The sequence below is a fragment of the Miscanthus floridulus genome, chromosome 8 (assembly GCF_019320115.1).
Source record: "Miscanthus floridulus cultivar M001 chromosome 8, ASM1932011v1, whole genome shotgun sequence".
NCBI lineage: Eukaryota > Viridiplantae > Streptophyta > Magnoliopsida > Poales > Poaceae > Miscanthus > Miscanthus floridulus.
The window spans coordinates 45,261,599-45,279,583 of NC_089587.1; the positions used below are offsets into that span (position 1 = coordinate 45,261,599).

Here is a 17,985-nt window from a genome sequence, read left to right on the forward strand (position 1 = left end):
CTAAGCGTCGGTGTGTATAGCAACAGTCACCGCGCTGCACAAGTTGCATAACCAATCACAGCGAGTAGATAATTAGCTGCCGCACAAATAGCATAACACAATCGCAGCGAGTAGATAAAATACTGTGGTGTTGAGGGGATGAATTAGGAAGGAAAGGAAACATCTAAAACTACACATGAACAAATACTTCTACTAAGCGCGAACGGATCATAGATCAGTTGATTGAGTTTCCTTGTGGTGAAACCTGTTCAGCTAAGTTTAAGTCCTCGACTTGGCACAGGTGCTCGCATTTTTCTGGATTTATTCCAAGATTTAACGGTGCTATACTTTCAATGGTAGGCGACGACGTCCCTGTCGACAGCGGGGTGTCTGTGCTGACTTCATCAATCTCGAGATGTGTGGGCTCAGTCCTTCGGAGATGCTCGTAAGGATGGGGTTTGCGTTCGTGTGTTTATAGGAGTGAGCGCGCATGAGTGTTATGGGCGTCTATATTACTGTGTAATTTAAAAAAAAATACTTCTACTAACCTTTCATCCGATCCTAGTACTGTTTAGGCAAGACCATCGATCTACGTTCCGGTCCAGCACAGCTCCTCGCCAGTCTGCGAATTCCTGTAATTCCTAGCTCACTAACGTACGGACAATACATACGGATACTACTAGATAATTCCTGTATAACGTTTCTCTCGCAACGTACGGATACTACCTACTACTCCGTAGAGAACAAATCACGAGACGTGGCTGCAACGTCCGGCGGCTCGGCAGGCAACCAACGCGGCTGTGTTGCGGCCCACGCGAGCCACGAGAGTGCCGGGATACACGTACAGCCAGGGCAGGCCAGCGCAGCAGCGGACACGCGCTGGACGCACCGCGCGGGCCTACGACGCCACCACCAACTACCCAGCCCGGGCTCCGGTGGCAAGCGCGAGCTCGAGCGGCGGCACCGTGGATGAGTATCCGTCCTCGTCCTCGTCCTAGATGGTCATGTAAAGTATCGGATTCATAAACCTAGAGTTCTTCGGAGATTGGCTTCTGCGCCAAGACTCAACCTAAGAGTCTAAAAACAACAGGACAAAGAGACGGTCCAGCAACCGACCGGAAGGCCAGGCCCAAGAAGAGCAACACCCACTCGTCGGCCACTTTGGCCCACCTATCCGACTGAAGCGTTTGATTCGGGCTCCAGCCGTCTCCGGACGGCCTCTGATCGGAAGGCCTGCCCCGAGCCCTATTTCCGACTCCGACCCCGTGTCCCTCCTGTCGGGGCTCGTAGGAACCCTGCTCATCGCTCTTCTCCGACCGGCGCACTCAGAGCCGACTGGAGCCATCCGACCGGGGACGCCCGTTCGGTAGGAACCAGAAGACGTGCGGAGAAAGACAAGACAAGACTCACAAGTCAAAACCACTATACCATGGACCATACCATGCACGGAACAGTACTCTGTAGCCACCCTGACAGAAACAGTATTGTAGGCGCCGACATCTCCCTCTACAATATTGTAGGGGCCGCTAAAACTCACATACGGTAAGACCCCCCGCGTGTCTCTGGACATCGATAGCAGTATAGGCACCAAGATTTACCGTACCGGGTGAACATAGCGAGACTCCTCATATTCCTCTAGGTATCAAACAGTATTTGCAGGTACCGACGTCCACCGTCCCTGAAAAAGGCAGCGCGACCTCCCGTGTGCATCTGACATTCTACAGCGACATCAACAGTATTATAGGCGCCCACCATTATCTAGTACCCGCCGATGTGGGCAACAAGGCTCGGTAAGCGTGGACAGCAAGGCTCGGTAGCATACGCACCCTTTCTCTCTCACTTGTAAAGCCGTCCTGTCGGGTACCATAAAACGGGGTACCCCTAGCGTATATCGAAAGAGCCTTTTCAACCCTATAAAAAACAAAGCCATTGGTTAAATACCGGCCCCGTCCGAGCCCACCGGCTCTCCGCCTCGCCTGCGGCCTCGCACGGGAGGCCTTGACGGCCTGACGAATCTCCGCCTCGCGCGAGGCCGCGCACGGGAGGCCTCGACAAGGAACCCATTCTCCGTCTCGCCCGAGGCCTCACACGTACGGCCTTGGACGAGACAGCGATTCTCCGTATCGCTCGAGGCCGGCTCGGCAATGGCCCGTCGCCCCCGCCTCGATCCGTCTTCCCGACAACGCGCCGCATCCCATTAATGCGTCAACCACCCCGCAATCTCAGCCGGACGACGGCTCGACACCGTGGAGTGGCCGACGGGACGGGAGGTCACGTGTAACACCCCGGTGTTACGATCCTTTTTAGCGCCACGATTTTGGCCTCAGTAAAGTTTTCGAAACGAGTTTCTCGGATTTTTGATTTAAAACGTATTCGACGCGATACGTGAATCCAGTGTGACTTAGTTCGCGAACTCAAGTAAACGCTTAACTTGAATCACGTCGGGCTTAGAAATAATTAGGAATGCCTCGATCTCCTTGAAAGGGTCCAGTGCAGGTTCCTACAATGACCCCCAAGTATAGTAAAGCACAGCATAGTCTTAAATGCCTTCAGTTGAGATGCTAAGCCATGTTCAATGAATCAGTGTACTCACGAATGCGGTGAAGTCGTTGCATTTCCCTCCACTTGAATGGCACAACCATACATCATCTTTGAAGTCATATGTGTCGAGCATCAGTGCCCGGACCCCGTTCTGCATAATTAATGACAGACCCGCCCATGTGCCCTTGTCTGCCCCTATGTTTCGTGGACTGCCTTCGAATGGTACTGTCTCTGCTTGCCTGATATGGCCTGTCTCTATCTGTCTCTTTACTCTCTCACTGCTTGCCACGTTTTCTTCTCGCATTAGTACGCCCAATCCACGCCGCGCGGTCCTGAGTAATGAAAGTTGCCAACTATCGCGTTGTCTTCTTTCTCTGCTGGTCGTGTCGTGACTCACGACACATCACGCGAACGCCACGCCACCGGCCTTGCCTCGTCCTTTCTTGTCTCCGTTGTCCTCGGGCGGGCGTTTTACTTTTCCCCTCTCTTTCTTTTGCTTCAACCGAGAGGAGACGCCCAGCTCCGATTCCCCGCATGGGCGGTTCTCTCCTCTGCTGGCGCATGATGCCTTGCTGCTGCGTCGTTGCTGGCTTCACACCTAGGAGCGCGTGCCGCGGTCCACTCCGCAGCCGCAGCGTCGTCTCCAACCATGCCATAGTCGCGTCGCAGTGCATCGTCTCGCGCCGAATCGGCGGTTTCTCCGCCATCGTCTCTCCTTCCCCCCCCCCCTGCCTTGGTTCGCCGCTGTGGCCAGGCGCCAGTGCCATGCGCGCCCGTCGTTCGCCTCCCGTCACCGAGCCGTAGCGCCTTGCTCCACCTCCACCGCATGCCTTTTTCCGCCTCGCTGTCGTCCGCGCCAGTGAAGCGCTCCTGCCTGGCTACGCCGTCGATGCCGGCCGTCCCCGAGCGCGCTGCTCTGCCACCCGGCCAGCGCCATTGCATGCCGACACAGCCGTCCGCGTCGCCCCCATGCGCCGCTCCATTCCCGACCCCGCTCGGCACCCCGGCGTCCACACCCTCCATCTCCGTGCTTGGCCAGCGCCTCAGTTGCTCAGGCCGAGCATCACCGTGCCTCGTGGCCATGCCGGTGCTCCGCCCTCGGCGCCCTGGACGCCCGTACCCTGCCATGCGCGAGTGCGCGAGCCTCGCCGTGCTGGACCGCTCCACCGCACAGCCGCGCTCCCTCTCCCTCTGCTGGCCATGCCACCGCGCCCGAGCCGCGTCACGCCCGCCCGCCGAAGCCCATGGCGCCGCCTCCTCTGTTTCGTTCCGTGCCCCGCACCCCACCTCTCCATGGCCCGCGCTTCGCTCGGGAACGCCGTCACGCCCGTGCCGCTCGCCGGTGGGCCTTCTGCTGTCGCCGTGACATTCCCGGCCGGGATTGGTTGTCGGCCGGAACTCCTGGCTCCGCTGTGCTCTGTTTTGGGGAGGAGCTGAGGTGAGAAGTCCAAGAAAAACTTTGTACAGGGTCTTATTTGCACAATACGTGACTCTTATAAATAGTGTTTATGGATCTCCGAGCGAATAGGGAAAAACTCAGGGGCCTCTTCGCATAGTTGCCGCCGATGAATCGCGTGGGCCACGCTCGTCCAGCGCTGGCCGGTCTGCCTTGGCCGCATGGGCTGGTTGGTGGGCCGTTGCCCGCGCCCCTGCCCCTGGGCCTGGCGCCGCGCTGTTGGGCCGTGAGCGCTGTGCCCCGCTTGGGCCGCGCGAGCGCCTGTGGGCCTGTCCGGTGATCCGGTCATGGGCAGCGTTGGGGCTGCCGTTGTTGGGCCACCGCCTGCCCGCCGCTGGGCCTGGCCAAATGGGCCACTGGGCCGGCTATTGTCTGTTGGCCCTTTTGTTCTAAGCAATTGCTAATTTAGTCTCGAGAATAAAATCGTAAAATCAATATAAAATAGTATAGGGATCCAAAAATTGTGAAACTAGTTTTGTTAAGTCCCTAAAATCGTGACCTACCTATTAGTATATTTGGTTCACATAGTTCGACGATATTTTTGGGAGCCATATAATTAATCTAAGATACTTAATATTGCAAAATATAAACTTGTAGGAACTTTCGTGACAAATTGGAAATAGTATTAGATATGAAATCTTTACAGTAGGTTCCTAGCAATATTAGCTGCTCACCATAATTTTGTAGCTCTAGAATAATTAGTTGCTAGATAAATAATAATGTCCTATTGCGAATAAAGAAACACCGTTGGTTTATATAACTAAAAGAATTGTTGAGAAATAATGCCTTGTTCGACAATATGGATATGTAGCCTAAGTACAGTCGTCGTTAAAACTAGCTCGTTCACTTGAGAGACGTAGAGCGTATTTACACAAGTCACGATTGCAGTCAGTTGATCATACCCTTGCATTTCATTACATTGCATATCATATAGGTACGTCGATGGATCACGGAGTCATCGGGAGTTGCTGGAGAAATGGTGCTTTTGGAGATCCTGTCGCCATGATGAAAAGCTAACTTCTAATTATATTTTACCCAGGCAAGCCCCGGTGCATAATCCCTACCTTTCTGCAGTTTAAATTATATATGTGCATTAAGTTTTAAGGAGTTGAATGAAATCCACTTGCATATATATCTTTATCCTATGAGTCTTACTAGTATGACAGGATCGTGTAGATTGCTATGCTACAGGACTTCGGTAGAAGTCGAGTGATTGCCTGTCACTCGCGAGAGATAGGAAATATATTATTGGATTACTATCACTTGGAAAATATGAAAATGGTGACCGAGCAGGGATATGGTTTGGGTATTGGTGGGTGTAAGAAGTTGTGTCGCCGCGGAGGCGGGTCATAACTTGGTTACACCGTTTCTCCCTATCTGGTCGATTAAGGACCGATCGTGCATATGACTCTAGGCAGGTCATAGACTTATTATCTCGAGCACATACTTGTGTATGGGCGCTTGGAAAGCTTGTTGCTCTCTTGTCGCGGATTCGGCTCTTTCAGGACCGACTGTCAGGGTTTTATTTTGGTGGAGGAGGTCCTTGCGCCGCACTGAGTCCGGGACTCAGGGGCGGGGGCTTGGAGTCCCAGTTTGGACGGGGACCTAGATACCCAGGATAGGAGAGTGATGGGTTGGTCCTGCTTGTGCCCGGGGTACAAGCGGGGCATGTGTTTTCGGGGTACCCAGCTGGGGGCATTGATTCGCGAATCACCGGGCTATCCGGTATGGCTTGTCTACGGTTTAGCATTGTAGTAAGAACTGAAGATGAAAGATGGAAGATGGAAAAGGAAATCTGATTGCTTACCACCTGCTTGAAAGTAGCACAGGTGCTTACATAGAATGGTTAGTTAATGAACCAATGCGGCTATTATTAAAAATCAAATATAAGGACGCACGCTTAGTAATGCTTTCTGCAAATGCAACCCACAAACCAGATAGCCTTGCATATCCTTGGAGTCTTTTCTTTTCCCCTATCGGGTAAGTCTTGATGAGTACAATTGAGTACTCAGGGTTTTATTCCCCCTGTTGCAGGTAATAGGTGGAGGCTTGAGCTGACCTTTGTGTGTGGATTCCTCCTGGTGGGCTCAGAGAGGATTTCCTTTACGCTGCGATCGTAGTTTTTATTTACAACTCTCACCGAATGCTTTTATAAATGAAAGTTTCATAATCTACTGTCGTAGTCTATATATCAATATTTCATCATGTCATTAATAGATGTTTATTTCCGCTGTAACTCTGTTCATATGTTTCTATTCCGCTATTCAATCAAATTGTTTATAACTCTGATAATATGATTTTATTCCGTTGTTATATTAATAAATCTTATACTCTGATGATGTATTAAAAGTGATGTAAGAAATGGTTCAGACTGATGTAAGCTTTATTCTCTCATTTGTGATCCTGATGGCAAAAATGTGGATTTTTGGGTTCTCCCTTGGGGTGTGTCCGACGAAATCGAGTAATTTAGTGTTCTCCCTTGAGTGCTTAGTGTCTAATGGAAGATAAGCACTCCTGTGAGGCATTAGATTAAGCGGTTCTGCCACATCACATCGACGCCATACCGTCCAGAGCAGGACGGGGTAGGGGTTACCGGCCACTGTGCGCTGGTGCTGTGCACACGATCAACGTCTAGACTACACTGTGCCACCTAATCCCTGCCCCAGGAACAACGCGGCATGGGAAGTCAAGTCCGGGTCACCATAGCCTCGGAATTAGCATACAAGCCCAACCGCTCCCTCCGAGCCACAGCAATCTACTTCAGGGTCTCGACAACCTCGAAATTCGCATCTGCCGAGCCTCCCACGATGGCTCGGCCTCAGCACCCGCTGAGCCTCGGCCTCTCTCGTAGTCAGCACACGATGACCGGCGCGTCAACCGCTACGCCCCGCTTCAAGCAAACACTGGAGCCCCCACGACGCACAGGAACGGATGTGACCGGCACGTTGCCCCAGTACTTCAAGGACAGGACCACTCCGGCGACCACGCCGCCACAGCAACGGGCTACAGGGCTCGGACAAGCCACCTCTGTTCGCACGACGCATGTAACTAGTGCATGTATCACCCTTGTCCCCTCTTCAACTATAAAAGGGAGGGACCAGGGCCGTTTTGGGGGATCGGACACTTATGATTAGGCCTAGGCTCACGCGACTGACTCACACACAAACGCATGGACGAACGCTCGAGTTCTCCCACGGCTTGAGATCAACATCTCAGGCAATCCACGCCACACCACGAAGAGACCTGGGACTAAGCCCCCTCTCTCGCCCTGCTTGTAACCTCATACTACGAGCATTTTGGTGCAAAGAATACAAGATCGATCTTTTGAACTGGACGTAGGGTACCCACTACACGAACCAGTATAAACTTTGTGTCTCTTTGCATCACCACCCGGAATTGGGAACACGCAGTACAAATTTACTAGTTGGTTGTGGACCCCCCGGTCTCAAACACCGATAGTTGGCGCGCCAGGTAGGGGCCTCTGCGTGTTAGTTTTGTCATCCCAACAAGTTTCGGATGGCAGACCCCGTACGACCGCTGCGTCTCAGCACGGTGATTTGGTTTGGGAGCCTAGAGTTCATGTCTCTAGGGCATGAGTACGACATGGTACTCCTCACGCCCTGAGCCCCACCAACCGACGACAACGTCACGCACCGGCAGCCCAGGCGTAGGCGGCGCCCGGGCGGGCGCTCTCGCTGCGCTCGTTAGGCATGACGCGAGCAGGATCACCCCGATGCTACGCGAATCTAGGGCAACACGCCGCTCTCCGCCGGTATCCTACGACCAGCTGTTGGCACAAGGTCCTTGGTTGGGGACCTGTCTAGCCTGAGCCTGGACAAGGGAAAAACGCCGGTGGCGCGCGGCGACGCCCCATCATCAAGCTCTGCTCCACGGCTCCCTGAGGAGCCAACTCTGGCGGAGCAGAGCCCGGCGACGGCACCATCCCCATACCCCTTTGGGTTGAGAAATGCCAACGCCTCTTATGCTTACGCCTACGCTTCCACTCACGAGGATCCCTTAGGACGCCGCCAGCGCTTCGCTCTCGACTTCGACACCACCACGTCGACTCACACCCACGCCGACTCCTCGGAGGAGGATGAGGCATGGGCCGGAGCGGATGTCTCCGAACTCCACGACCCTGAAGCCATGCGCCGCTTCTTGGCCGCAAGCGACTACTGCTTCGGCTACTCCGACTCCGACGACGAGGGCATCTACGACCCCACTCGCGAGTGTTTCCACGTCGGGCTCGGGATGCCGAGGGCGAGCGAGGAGGACAAGGGCGCAGGCAACTGGTCCCCTCCTCACCAGGGAGTGGACGCCGCCACACCTCCACGCATTGTCCCACCGGCAGCGTGGAGCAGGAACCTTGCCCCCGCACAACCTCAACGCCCAGACCTGGAATAGCTCCGCGAGCTCTAGGCCAAGGTCGAACAAGACCGACTCCTCCTGCAACAGCTTCGAGACTCGCTCGAACAGGAGCAGCGAGGTCACGGTGATGGCGGAGGAGCCCGACGGAGGGCCCGCGATGTGCACCATTGCATCCACGACGACGAGGGGAGTGAGCAACCCCCAGTCTTCAATCGCGCTAGCCAGAACGTCGCGGCTGTGGCAATGCTAGTCCGCGCGATGCCCGAGCCTTCTACCACGGAGGGGCGATGGGTCCGCGGTGAGCTCCAAGATCTCCTAGAGACCGCCGCAGTGCAGTAGGCCAAGAGTTCCGCCTCTCGACGGTGCGGGGGCGCCTCGGACCTACCCGCGGCACCACCTCGGTAGGATAGGGAAGCCTTGGTTCATCCCGAGCCCACTCGAGCACCGATAGCCCACAGGGTCCCCTTGCTGCTTGACTGCCTCGGCAACCAATGCGAGGTGCAGGGAGACCATGAGGTGGTCAGCAGGCGACGACGCCACGACAACGAGGGGCCCGCCCGGGGCTACCACCCACAACAAGGTGGCCGTTATGATAGTGAGGAGGACCGTAGTCCTTCTCCTGAACCGCCAGGCCCTTAGGTCTTCAGCAAAGCTATCCGCGCTGCTCATTTCCCGGCCCAGTTTCGGCAACCAGCCAACCTCATGAAGTATAGCGGCGAGACCAATCTCGAACTCTGGCTTGCCGATTACCACCTAGCCTGTCAGCTAGGTGGCGCGGACGATGACCTGCTCATCATCCGCAACCTCCCCTTGCTCTTGTCAGACTCGGCGTGAGCCTAGCTCGAGCACCTTCCTCCCTCACAAATCCACGACTGGCGCGACTTGGTTAGGATCTTCATTGGGAACTTCTAGGGCACATACGTGCGCCCTAGAAACTCCTAGGATCTTAAGAGCTGTCACCAGAAACCAGACGAGTCTCTCCGAGACTTCATCCGGCGCTTCTCCAAACAGTGCATTGAGTTGCCCAGTGTCGGCGACTCAGAAATCGTCCAGGCTTTCCTCTCCGGCACCACCTGCCAAGACTTGGTCCGAGAATTAGGTCAGAACGTACCGCGCTCAGCTGCCACGCTCCTCAACATCGCCACCAACTTTGCCTCAGGCGAAGAGGCTGTTGGAGCCATCTTCCCCGATAGCGACGCCAAGGGGAAGCAGAGGGACGAGGCCCCCGAGGCCTCGGCCTCCCACCTCCCCAAGAGAAAGAAAAAGGGCCACCTGGGGAAGCAGGAGGTCCTGGAGGCCGATCTGGTCGCGGTCGCAGAACGCAAGAATCCCTGAGGCCTCAAGGGCCCTAGGCCCTTCGACGACATGCTTAGGAAACCTTGCTCGTACCATCAGGGCCTGGTAAAGCACGCCCTCGAGGATTGCTCCATGCTCTGGCGTTACTACGCCAAGCTCGGCCCCCTCGACGACGGCACCAAGCCGAAAGGAGCCGGCGACCAGGACGATGACAAGGACGACGGGTTCCCCGAGGTGCACAACGCCTTCATGATCTTTGGCGGACCCTCGGCATGCCTTACGGCATGCTAGCGAAAGAGGGAACGCCGAGAGGTCTTCTCGGTCAAGGTTGCCACTCCTCGATACCTTGACTGGTCTCGGGAGGCGATCACCTTCGATCGAGATGACCACCCCGACCATATCCCAAATCCCGGGCAGTACCCACTCGTCGTCGACCCGATCATCGGCAACACCCGACTCACCAAGGTGTTGATGGATGGAGGCAGCGGCCTCAACATCCTCTACGCCAGCACCCTGGAGCTCCTAGAGATCGACCGGTCACGGCTCCGGGGTGACGCCGCGCCCTTCCATGGCATCATGCTGGGGAAACGCACGCGACCCCTCGGGCGCATCGACCTTCCCGTCTGCTTTGGCACCCCATCCAACTACCGCAAGGAGGTCCTTACCTTCGAGGTGGTCAGATTCAGGGGAACCTACCACGCCATCCTGGGGCGGCCATGCTACGCCAAGTTCATGGCGGTCCCCAACTACACCTACCTCAAGCTCAAGATGCCGGGCCCCAACGGCATCATCACGATCGAGTCCACGTACGAGCATGCATACGACTGCGACGTCGAGTGCATCGAATACGCCGAGGCTCTCGTGGAAGCCGAGACCCTTATCGTCGACCTCGACCGACTCGGCAGCTAGCTGCCTGAGCCCAAGCATTGAGCTGGGATGTTCGAGCCCGCGGAAGCCATCAAGCTCGTCCCGGTCGACCCCGCCTGCCCCGACGACCGGGCGCTAAGGATCAGCGCCACCCTCGACATCAAATAGGAGGCCGTGCTCGTCGACTTTCTCCGCGCGAATGCCAACATGTTCGCGTGGAGTCCCTCGGACATGCCGGGCATACCAAGGGAGGTCGCCGAGCACGCCTTAGACATCTGGGCCAGCTCCAGACCGGTGAAGCAGCGCCTGCGCCGATTTGACGAGGAAAAGCGCAGGACCATCGGCGAGGAGGTATAGAAACTTTTGGCGGCCGGGTTCATCAGGGAAGTATCCCACCTAGAATGGTTAGCTAACCCTGTGTTGGTCAAGAAGAAAAATGGGAAATGGAGGATGTGTGTAGACTACACCGGTTTGAATAAAGCCTGTCCAAAAGTCCCCTTCCCATTACCTCGAATCGATCAAATTGTTGACTCCACTACGGGATGCGAGACCTTGTCTTTCCTTGATGCGTATTCTAGTTACCATCAAATCAAGATGAAAGAGTTCGACCAGCTCGTGACTTCTTTCATCACCCCATTCGGCATGTACTGCTACGTGACTATGCCTTTCGGCCTCAGAAACGCATGGGCCACATACCAGCGGTGCATGACCCAGGTCTTTGGCGACCACATCGGGCGAACCGTCGAGGCCTATGTGGACGACATCGTGGTCAAGTCCAGAAAGGCTGGGGATCTCGTCAACGACCTAAAGATAGCCTTCAAATGCCTTAGAGAGAAGGGCATCAAGCTCAACCCCGAGAAGTGTGTGTTCGGGGTGCCCCGAGGCATGCTCTTGGGATTCATAGTCTCAGAACGCGGCATCGAGGCCAACCTGGAGAAGGTCTCGGTCGTGACCAACATGGGACCAATCTGAGACCTCAAGGGAGTATAGAGGGTCATGGGATGCCTTGCGGCCCTAAGCCGCTTCATCTCGCGCCTTGGTGAAAAAGGCTTGCCACTATACTGCCTCTTGAGAAAATCCGAACGCTTTTCTTGGACCCCCGAGGCCGAAGAAGCCCTCGCCAAGCTCAAAGTGCTGCTCACCAATCCTCCCATCCTGGTACCGCTGACCAGGGACGAGGCCCTCTTACTCTACGTCGCCACAACAACCCAAGTGGTCAGCGCGGCCATAGTAGTAGAGAGGCAGGAAGAGGGGCATGCTCTACCTATCCAGCGACCTGTCTACTTCATCAGTGAAGTGCTCTCCGAGACCAAAGCACGCTACCCCCACATCCAAAAGCTTATCTACATCGTAGTCTTGGCTCGACGCAAGCTGTGCCACTACTTTGAGTCCCACCCAGTGACTGTAATATCATCTTTCCCCCTGGGAGAGATAATCCATAACCAGGAGGCCTCGGGTAGGATAGCCAAATGGGCCATCGAACTCATGGGGGAAACCCTGACCTTTGCGCCTCGAAAAGCAATAAAATCCTAGGTCTTGGCCGAGTTTGTGGCTGAGTGGACCGACACCCAACTGCCACCTGCTCAAATTCAGACGGAGTGCTGGACCATGTACTTCGACGGGTCCCTAATGAAGACCGGGGTAGGCACGGGCCTGCTCTTCATTTTGCCCCTTGGAGTACACATGTGCTATATGGTTTGGCTCCACTTCGTCGCCTCCAACAACGCAGCCGAGTATGAAGCCCTCGTCAACGGCTTGTAGATCGCCATCGAGCTTGGAGTACGGTGTCTCGACATCCGGGGCGACTTGCAGCTCATCGTTGATCAAGTCATGAAGGAGTCAAACTGCCTCGACCCCAAAATGGAGACGTACTACAAGATGGTACGTCGCCTAGAAGACAAGTTCGACGGTCTCGAACTCAACCACATCGCCCAGAAATACAACGAGGTCGTGGATGAACTGGCAAAGATGGCCTCGACACGGGCTCCGGTCCCCCCGAACGTCTTTGCCAAGGGCCTCCACAAGCCTTCCGTTGACTACGCCTCGACAGTGGAAGAGGGCCCACCGACCGAACCCACCGTGGGGCTCGACGCCTCCTTGGCTGTCGAGACTCCTTCGGCCGAGCCCGAGGTCATGAAAATCGACACGGGGCCTCCCCAGACCGACCAGGGCACGGACTGGCGAGTCCCATTCCTTGATTGGCTCGCTCAGGGAGAGCTTCCTAGTGATAGGACCAAAGCTCGACGGCTTGCGCGACAAGCCAAGACTTACATTCTCTGCAATCACGAGTTGTACAGGCGAAGTCCCTCTGGTGTCCTCCAACGATGCATCACCACCGAGGCAGGCCAAGCCCTACTTTGGGACTTGCACGTAGGGGCCTGCGGGCACCATGCAGCGCCTCGGACGCTCGTCGGAAACGCCTTCCGCCAAGGGTTCTACTGGCCAACGGCGGTTGCCGACGCCACCAAGTTAGTACGCTCCTGCGAGGGATGCCAGTACTACGCGTGGCAGACTCACCTCCCGGCCCAAGCCCTCCAAACCATCCCCATCACTTGGTCATTTGTCGTATGGGGGCTCGACATGGTCGGGCCTCTGCAGAAGGCGCCCGGGGGCTACACCCATCTTTTGGTAGCAATCGATAAATTTTCCAAGTGGATCGAGGCTCGTCCGATCAATCAAATCAAATCCGAGCAAGCAACGCTATTCTTCACTGACATTATCCACAGGTTCGGGGTCCCGAACACCATCATCACCGACAACGGGACACAGTTCACCGGCAAAAAATTCTTGACGTTCTGCGATGACCACCACATCCGTGTGGCCTGGTCGGCCGTAGGACACCCAAGGACAAACGACCAAGTAGAATGTGCCAACGGCATGATCCTACAAGGCCTCAAGCCAAGAATTTACAACTGGTTGAAGAAGTTTGACAAGAAATGGCTCGCCGAACTCCCATCGGTCACCTGGAGCCTGAGGAACACTCCAAGCCGAGCCACGGGGTTCACACCTTTCTTCCTGGTCTATGGTGCCGAGGCCATCCTCCCCACTGACTTGGAATATGGTTCCCCGAGGCTATAGGCCTACAACGAGCAAAGCAACCGCACCGCCCGCGAGGACGCCCTCGACCAACTGGAGGAAGCCCGAGACATTGCGCTGCTACATTCGACCAAGTACCAGCAAGCCCTACGACGCTATCAGGCTCAGCGCATTCGAAGCCGAGACTTGAAGGTAGGCGACCTGGTGTTGAGGCTAACATAGAGCAACAAGGGCCGCCACAAGCTGACCCCACCGTGGGAAGGGCCGTACATCGTCGCCCAAGTACTGAAGCCCGGGACCTATAAGCTAGCCAATGAGAAGGGCGAAATCTTCACCAACGCTGGGAACATAGAACAACTACATCGCTTTTACCCTTAAATTTCCAAGCATTGTATACATTATTTCTCGAAATACAATTAAGAAGCGTTCTTTAGTTGTTCTAATTATTCGAGAGACCCCCCGAGCCCATCGTGGGTCTCGGCAATACGATAACACTGTAAGGGAGGCTCGGCTCTGCCTCTGCAGAACCAAGCCTCACTTGGGGGCTAGATGGGGGACTCCCCCCTAAGTCCCACGCACCATTCTTCAGTCGTTTTTCGAAAAAAATCCTACGCCAAGCCTCTCTAGCACGCTCTGACGAATCGGTTGTAAAAACACCCACGGACTGAAAAGTCTGTTTCCTAAGCAGGAGGCTGGTCGAGTCACGAGACGGCCTACGCCTCCGGGTTATGGCACTCCCTCACCACCTCTCGCCCAAGGGACGGCTTAAGCTCCAAGGTGTTTTTTTTGCAAAAGAAATCTGATCAGAGGCAACAGAGGGCAGAGGCTCGGAAACACGAGAAAAACAACTAAGAAACACGAGTACTTTAAAAAGAGGCCTCGACAGCCATAAGCGTTACGAAACAAAGTTAATTCCTACTCTATTTACATGGCCTCTTGGGCCTAGGTCAAGGCTCAGGGCCTCCAGCATCGGCAGACGGCAGGGGAGGGACCACCTCCTCTTCGAACAGCATTGCCAGCGCCATGCTAGGGCCTTCCGCCGCCTCCATCAGCTTTGTGACCGCCGCGCCGGCCTCCTCCTCATCATCAGGCAGGACATAGCCATCACTGATGGCCGGGAGGTCAACGCCGATGTAGTGAGAGGCGATGACGGCCAACGCGTGCTTGACACCCGTGTGCAGTGCTCCTCGGAGCCGCTCACGCATTTGGTCGCTCAGTGCAATCAAATGCTCCCAAGGGAGCTGCCTGGCTGAACCCCCTCGACCTCCAAGGCCTCGCAGGCGGTACGGGCGACACCTTTCAGCGTCTCGTGCTCCCCAATCTCGGTCTCGAGCACCGCCTGCACCGCAACGGAATCCTCGGCTACCCGGGTGACCTCCGCCTCCAACCCTGCGCCCAAGGAAACGGAGTGAGATTGAGCACGAAGAAAAACAAGCCAAAAAAGGGATGGAAGCCTGCGGAACTCACCCCTGGCCTTCTGCTCCTAGCGTCGGGCCTCGACCCGAGAGGCCTCGGCTTTCTCTCCCCAGCGCTGGGCCTCGGCCCGGGAAGCCTCGGCCTTTTCCTTCAGACGCTGGGCCTTGACCTGAGAAGCCTTGGCAGCCCTAGAAGCCTCTCTTCCCAGCTCTGCATCACACCAGGGAGGTAGGAGGCGAACACAAGAAAAACAAAGAAAACGAAGGGGACAATACTCACCCTCGGCCTTTCCCCTCTAGACCATAGCCTCGGTCCGGGAGGCCTCAACCATCGTAAGGGCCTCATCCAAGGCGCCTTTCATCAGCTGGTGCGCACTCTACTCGGCCCCTAGCTGCCCGGCAAGGGCCTTGCTCGAGGCCGTCGCTTCTTCAGCCCGGGACCTGAAGGCATCCCGATCACCGACGACGCGGGTAAGCTCCTCCTCCAACTCCTTGACCTGCGCCACCAAAGGGGTGACCTGCTCCTGGGCCATGACCACCTCGACCTTCGCGTCAGCACAACGAAGCCGAAGGTCCTCCACCTCCGTGCTCCGCGCTGCCAGAAGCTCGTTGGCACCCGCAAGCAGGCCCTTTTGCCGCTGGAGTTGGTCCCAGACGTCCCTCTCCCACCGAAGAAAGACCGACTTCCCAAGGGACCGGGTCTCGAGCTCCTGGGGAAGCAGAACAGGGGTCATTCACTACAACAAAACTCAAAAAAAGACAACATCGCATGAGAAAAGAAAGCGCGAACCTGGGCGACTCTGGGTAGTTCGTCGGCCACCACGGATAGCGCCGTCCGTAGTGACCGAAGGTGTCCCAACGCTCGCCCTCGGCTGCATCCTCGAGGGCGAACAGAGGCTCCTCCTCAGGGTCGTCATGGCTCCACCACAGTACACGCGGGTGATCACACCCGCGAGGCTCGGGTCGCACCCGCATGAGGGCCGAGCTTCCCTCGCCCAGGGTCGGAACCAGTTGTTCCATGGCGCCGGTCTCCTCGGCGTCGACCAGCTCCTGTGCCCGGGAAGTATCATCAGAGGAGATCGGATGGACCTCCGCCTCCCGGGCGCTCTCCCGTAACGACGGCGGGCCCTGAACCAAGGGCGCCACCAAGGCCTCCACCGCCTTCATCTCCACCTCCTGGGCAGACAGCCTCACCGCCATCACGTTGGCCTCGGTGATCTCGGGGGCTCCGGCCTCCGCAATCATGGCCTCGGCGGTTTTGGGGGCTCCGGCCTCCTCCATTGTGGCCTCGGTGGTCGCGGAAACATCGACCCCCGCCGCTGCGGACTCGGTGGTCTTGGGCGCCCCGGCCTCTGTCGCCTCAGCCTCAGAGACCCCGAGGGCCTCAACCTCGGTGGCCTCGGCAACTAAGGGCACCTCGGCCCCATCCGACTCATGAGCCTCGCCCTCGCGGGGCGGAAGCGCTCCCTCCCCCGTCTGTGTCGGGGTCGCCTCGGCAGCCCCTCCTTGGGTGGCCAGCTCCTTCGGGTCGGCCCTCGCCGACGCCGCACCACGTTGTATGGTGGCTTGCGCCTCCGCCACCCAGTGGGCGGTGGAGCCGGGTCTCACCTTGAGCGCCTTGAGGGGCACCAAGGAAAGCACCTCCGCAGGTCGCTTCCGACTAAGGACAAATCACCTACAGGGTCAGCACGAGACCGAAGAACGAACGGAAAAACACTGCGGCTCTACCCAAAAATACGCTTACCCCGAGCGAGGCTGCAACCGCTTTGGCACTGCAACCCTTGTCTACAAAGGCGGTGGCGGTGGCATGGGCGTGGCCTCTGCATCTGCTGGCACCGGCCGGTCCCCAACGGGCCCCGGCGCCCCCTCGGTCCTCTACGGGGGCGGGGGCGTTGCACCCACCGCCGCCTGCTCCGCTACTGCCGTCGAGCCCATCGGGCTGACGGCATGCTTGCTCAGCACCCGTGCCTCGGGTGTGTCGGCCTCGACCCCAGGGCGGGCGACTACCGACCCTGGGATAGCTCCTCCTCCTCCCTCTGGGAGTGCGCGGACTACTTGCCGATGCCCCGGGCACCGTCTCCCTGACGTCAGGGAGATGGTCCGAGGGGCCTCGCCCCACCTCACCCTCGTCATCTCCATTCGAGGCATCCGTCGATAGCGACGGCGAAGGGGACTCCTCCAACGGGAGACCGTCCTTCATTTGCTGCCGACAGCGCTTGTCTAGTTCCTCACGCGCGAGGATCTTCTTCGTGCACTTCGCCGCCTTGGCGTCCTTCCGCTTTTTCTGCGCCTCGGCGTGCGCCCGGTTGATCGCCCGTCGCCTCGCGTCCTTAGGAACGGGCGGCGAGGAGGCTCGCACGTCCCTCATCCCCTGCGGGAACGGCGAACGTGGATAAGGGAACAAGAAATAATGAGAAACAGAGAGGGCTCGAGGACTGCGGTGGCGCATGACTTACCAACGAGAGGAACCCCCATGACGGACGCATCATGAGGGTGGTCAGACCACCGCTCCTCATCTTCGAAACCTCCACCGTCTCCCTCACTCGGTGAAGAATTTCCTCGTCAGAGAGGGTGGAGGCGGACATCCGGATGCCCGCGATCGGCTCATCCGGCCTCATCTCAAACAGGCACCGCCGCCGAGCCATCAGTGGCAGCACCCTCCGGCAGTGGAAGGCGGCCACAACCACAGCCGCGGTAAGGCCGTGGTCCCATAGCCTCTCCAGTCCTTCCAAGAGCGGCTACAACTTGGGCTGATCCTCCATCGGGACGCCATACTTCCATCTCTCTAGGTAGCTCCCCACAATCCGCCCAGTGTAGGAGGGGAGACCACCGTCGTCGTTGCGGTGGTAGAACCAGCTCGTGTACCATCGACGATTGGATGACACGAGCTGGGCCGAGATGTAGAGGTGCTGGCGGTCCTGGCGCACTTGGAGAGTGCAGCCACCGGCCCTCACCGCCTTCCTCATGCCCGACGTGCCCGTTGGCTTGGTGGTATGCCCTGCCCGAAAGAGATGGAGCCACAACTCC

General features: G+C 57.1%; 1 protein-coding gene across 1 annotated transcript; it reads left to right on the forward strand.

Moving 5' to 3' along the window:
• Positions 1-3,346: 3,346 nt before the first annotated feature.
• Positions 3,347-3,886, forward strand: LOC136468979 (uncharacterized). The gene has a single exon (XM_066467353.1). It carries the CDS (start codon positions 3,347-3,349, stop codon positions 3,884-3,886), a length of 540 nt encoding a protein of 179 aa, XP_066323450.1.
• The last annotated feature ends 14,099 nt before the right edge of the window (positions 3,887-17,985 follow it).

Coding starts and splice junctions, on each gene's coding strand:
- LOC136468979 (XM_066467353.1), top strand. CDS start 3,347: ATGCCTTTTTCCGCCTCGCTGTCGTCCGCGCCAGTGAAGCGCTCCTGC.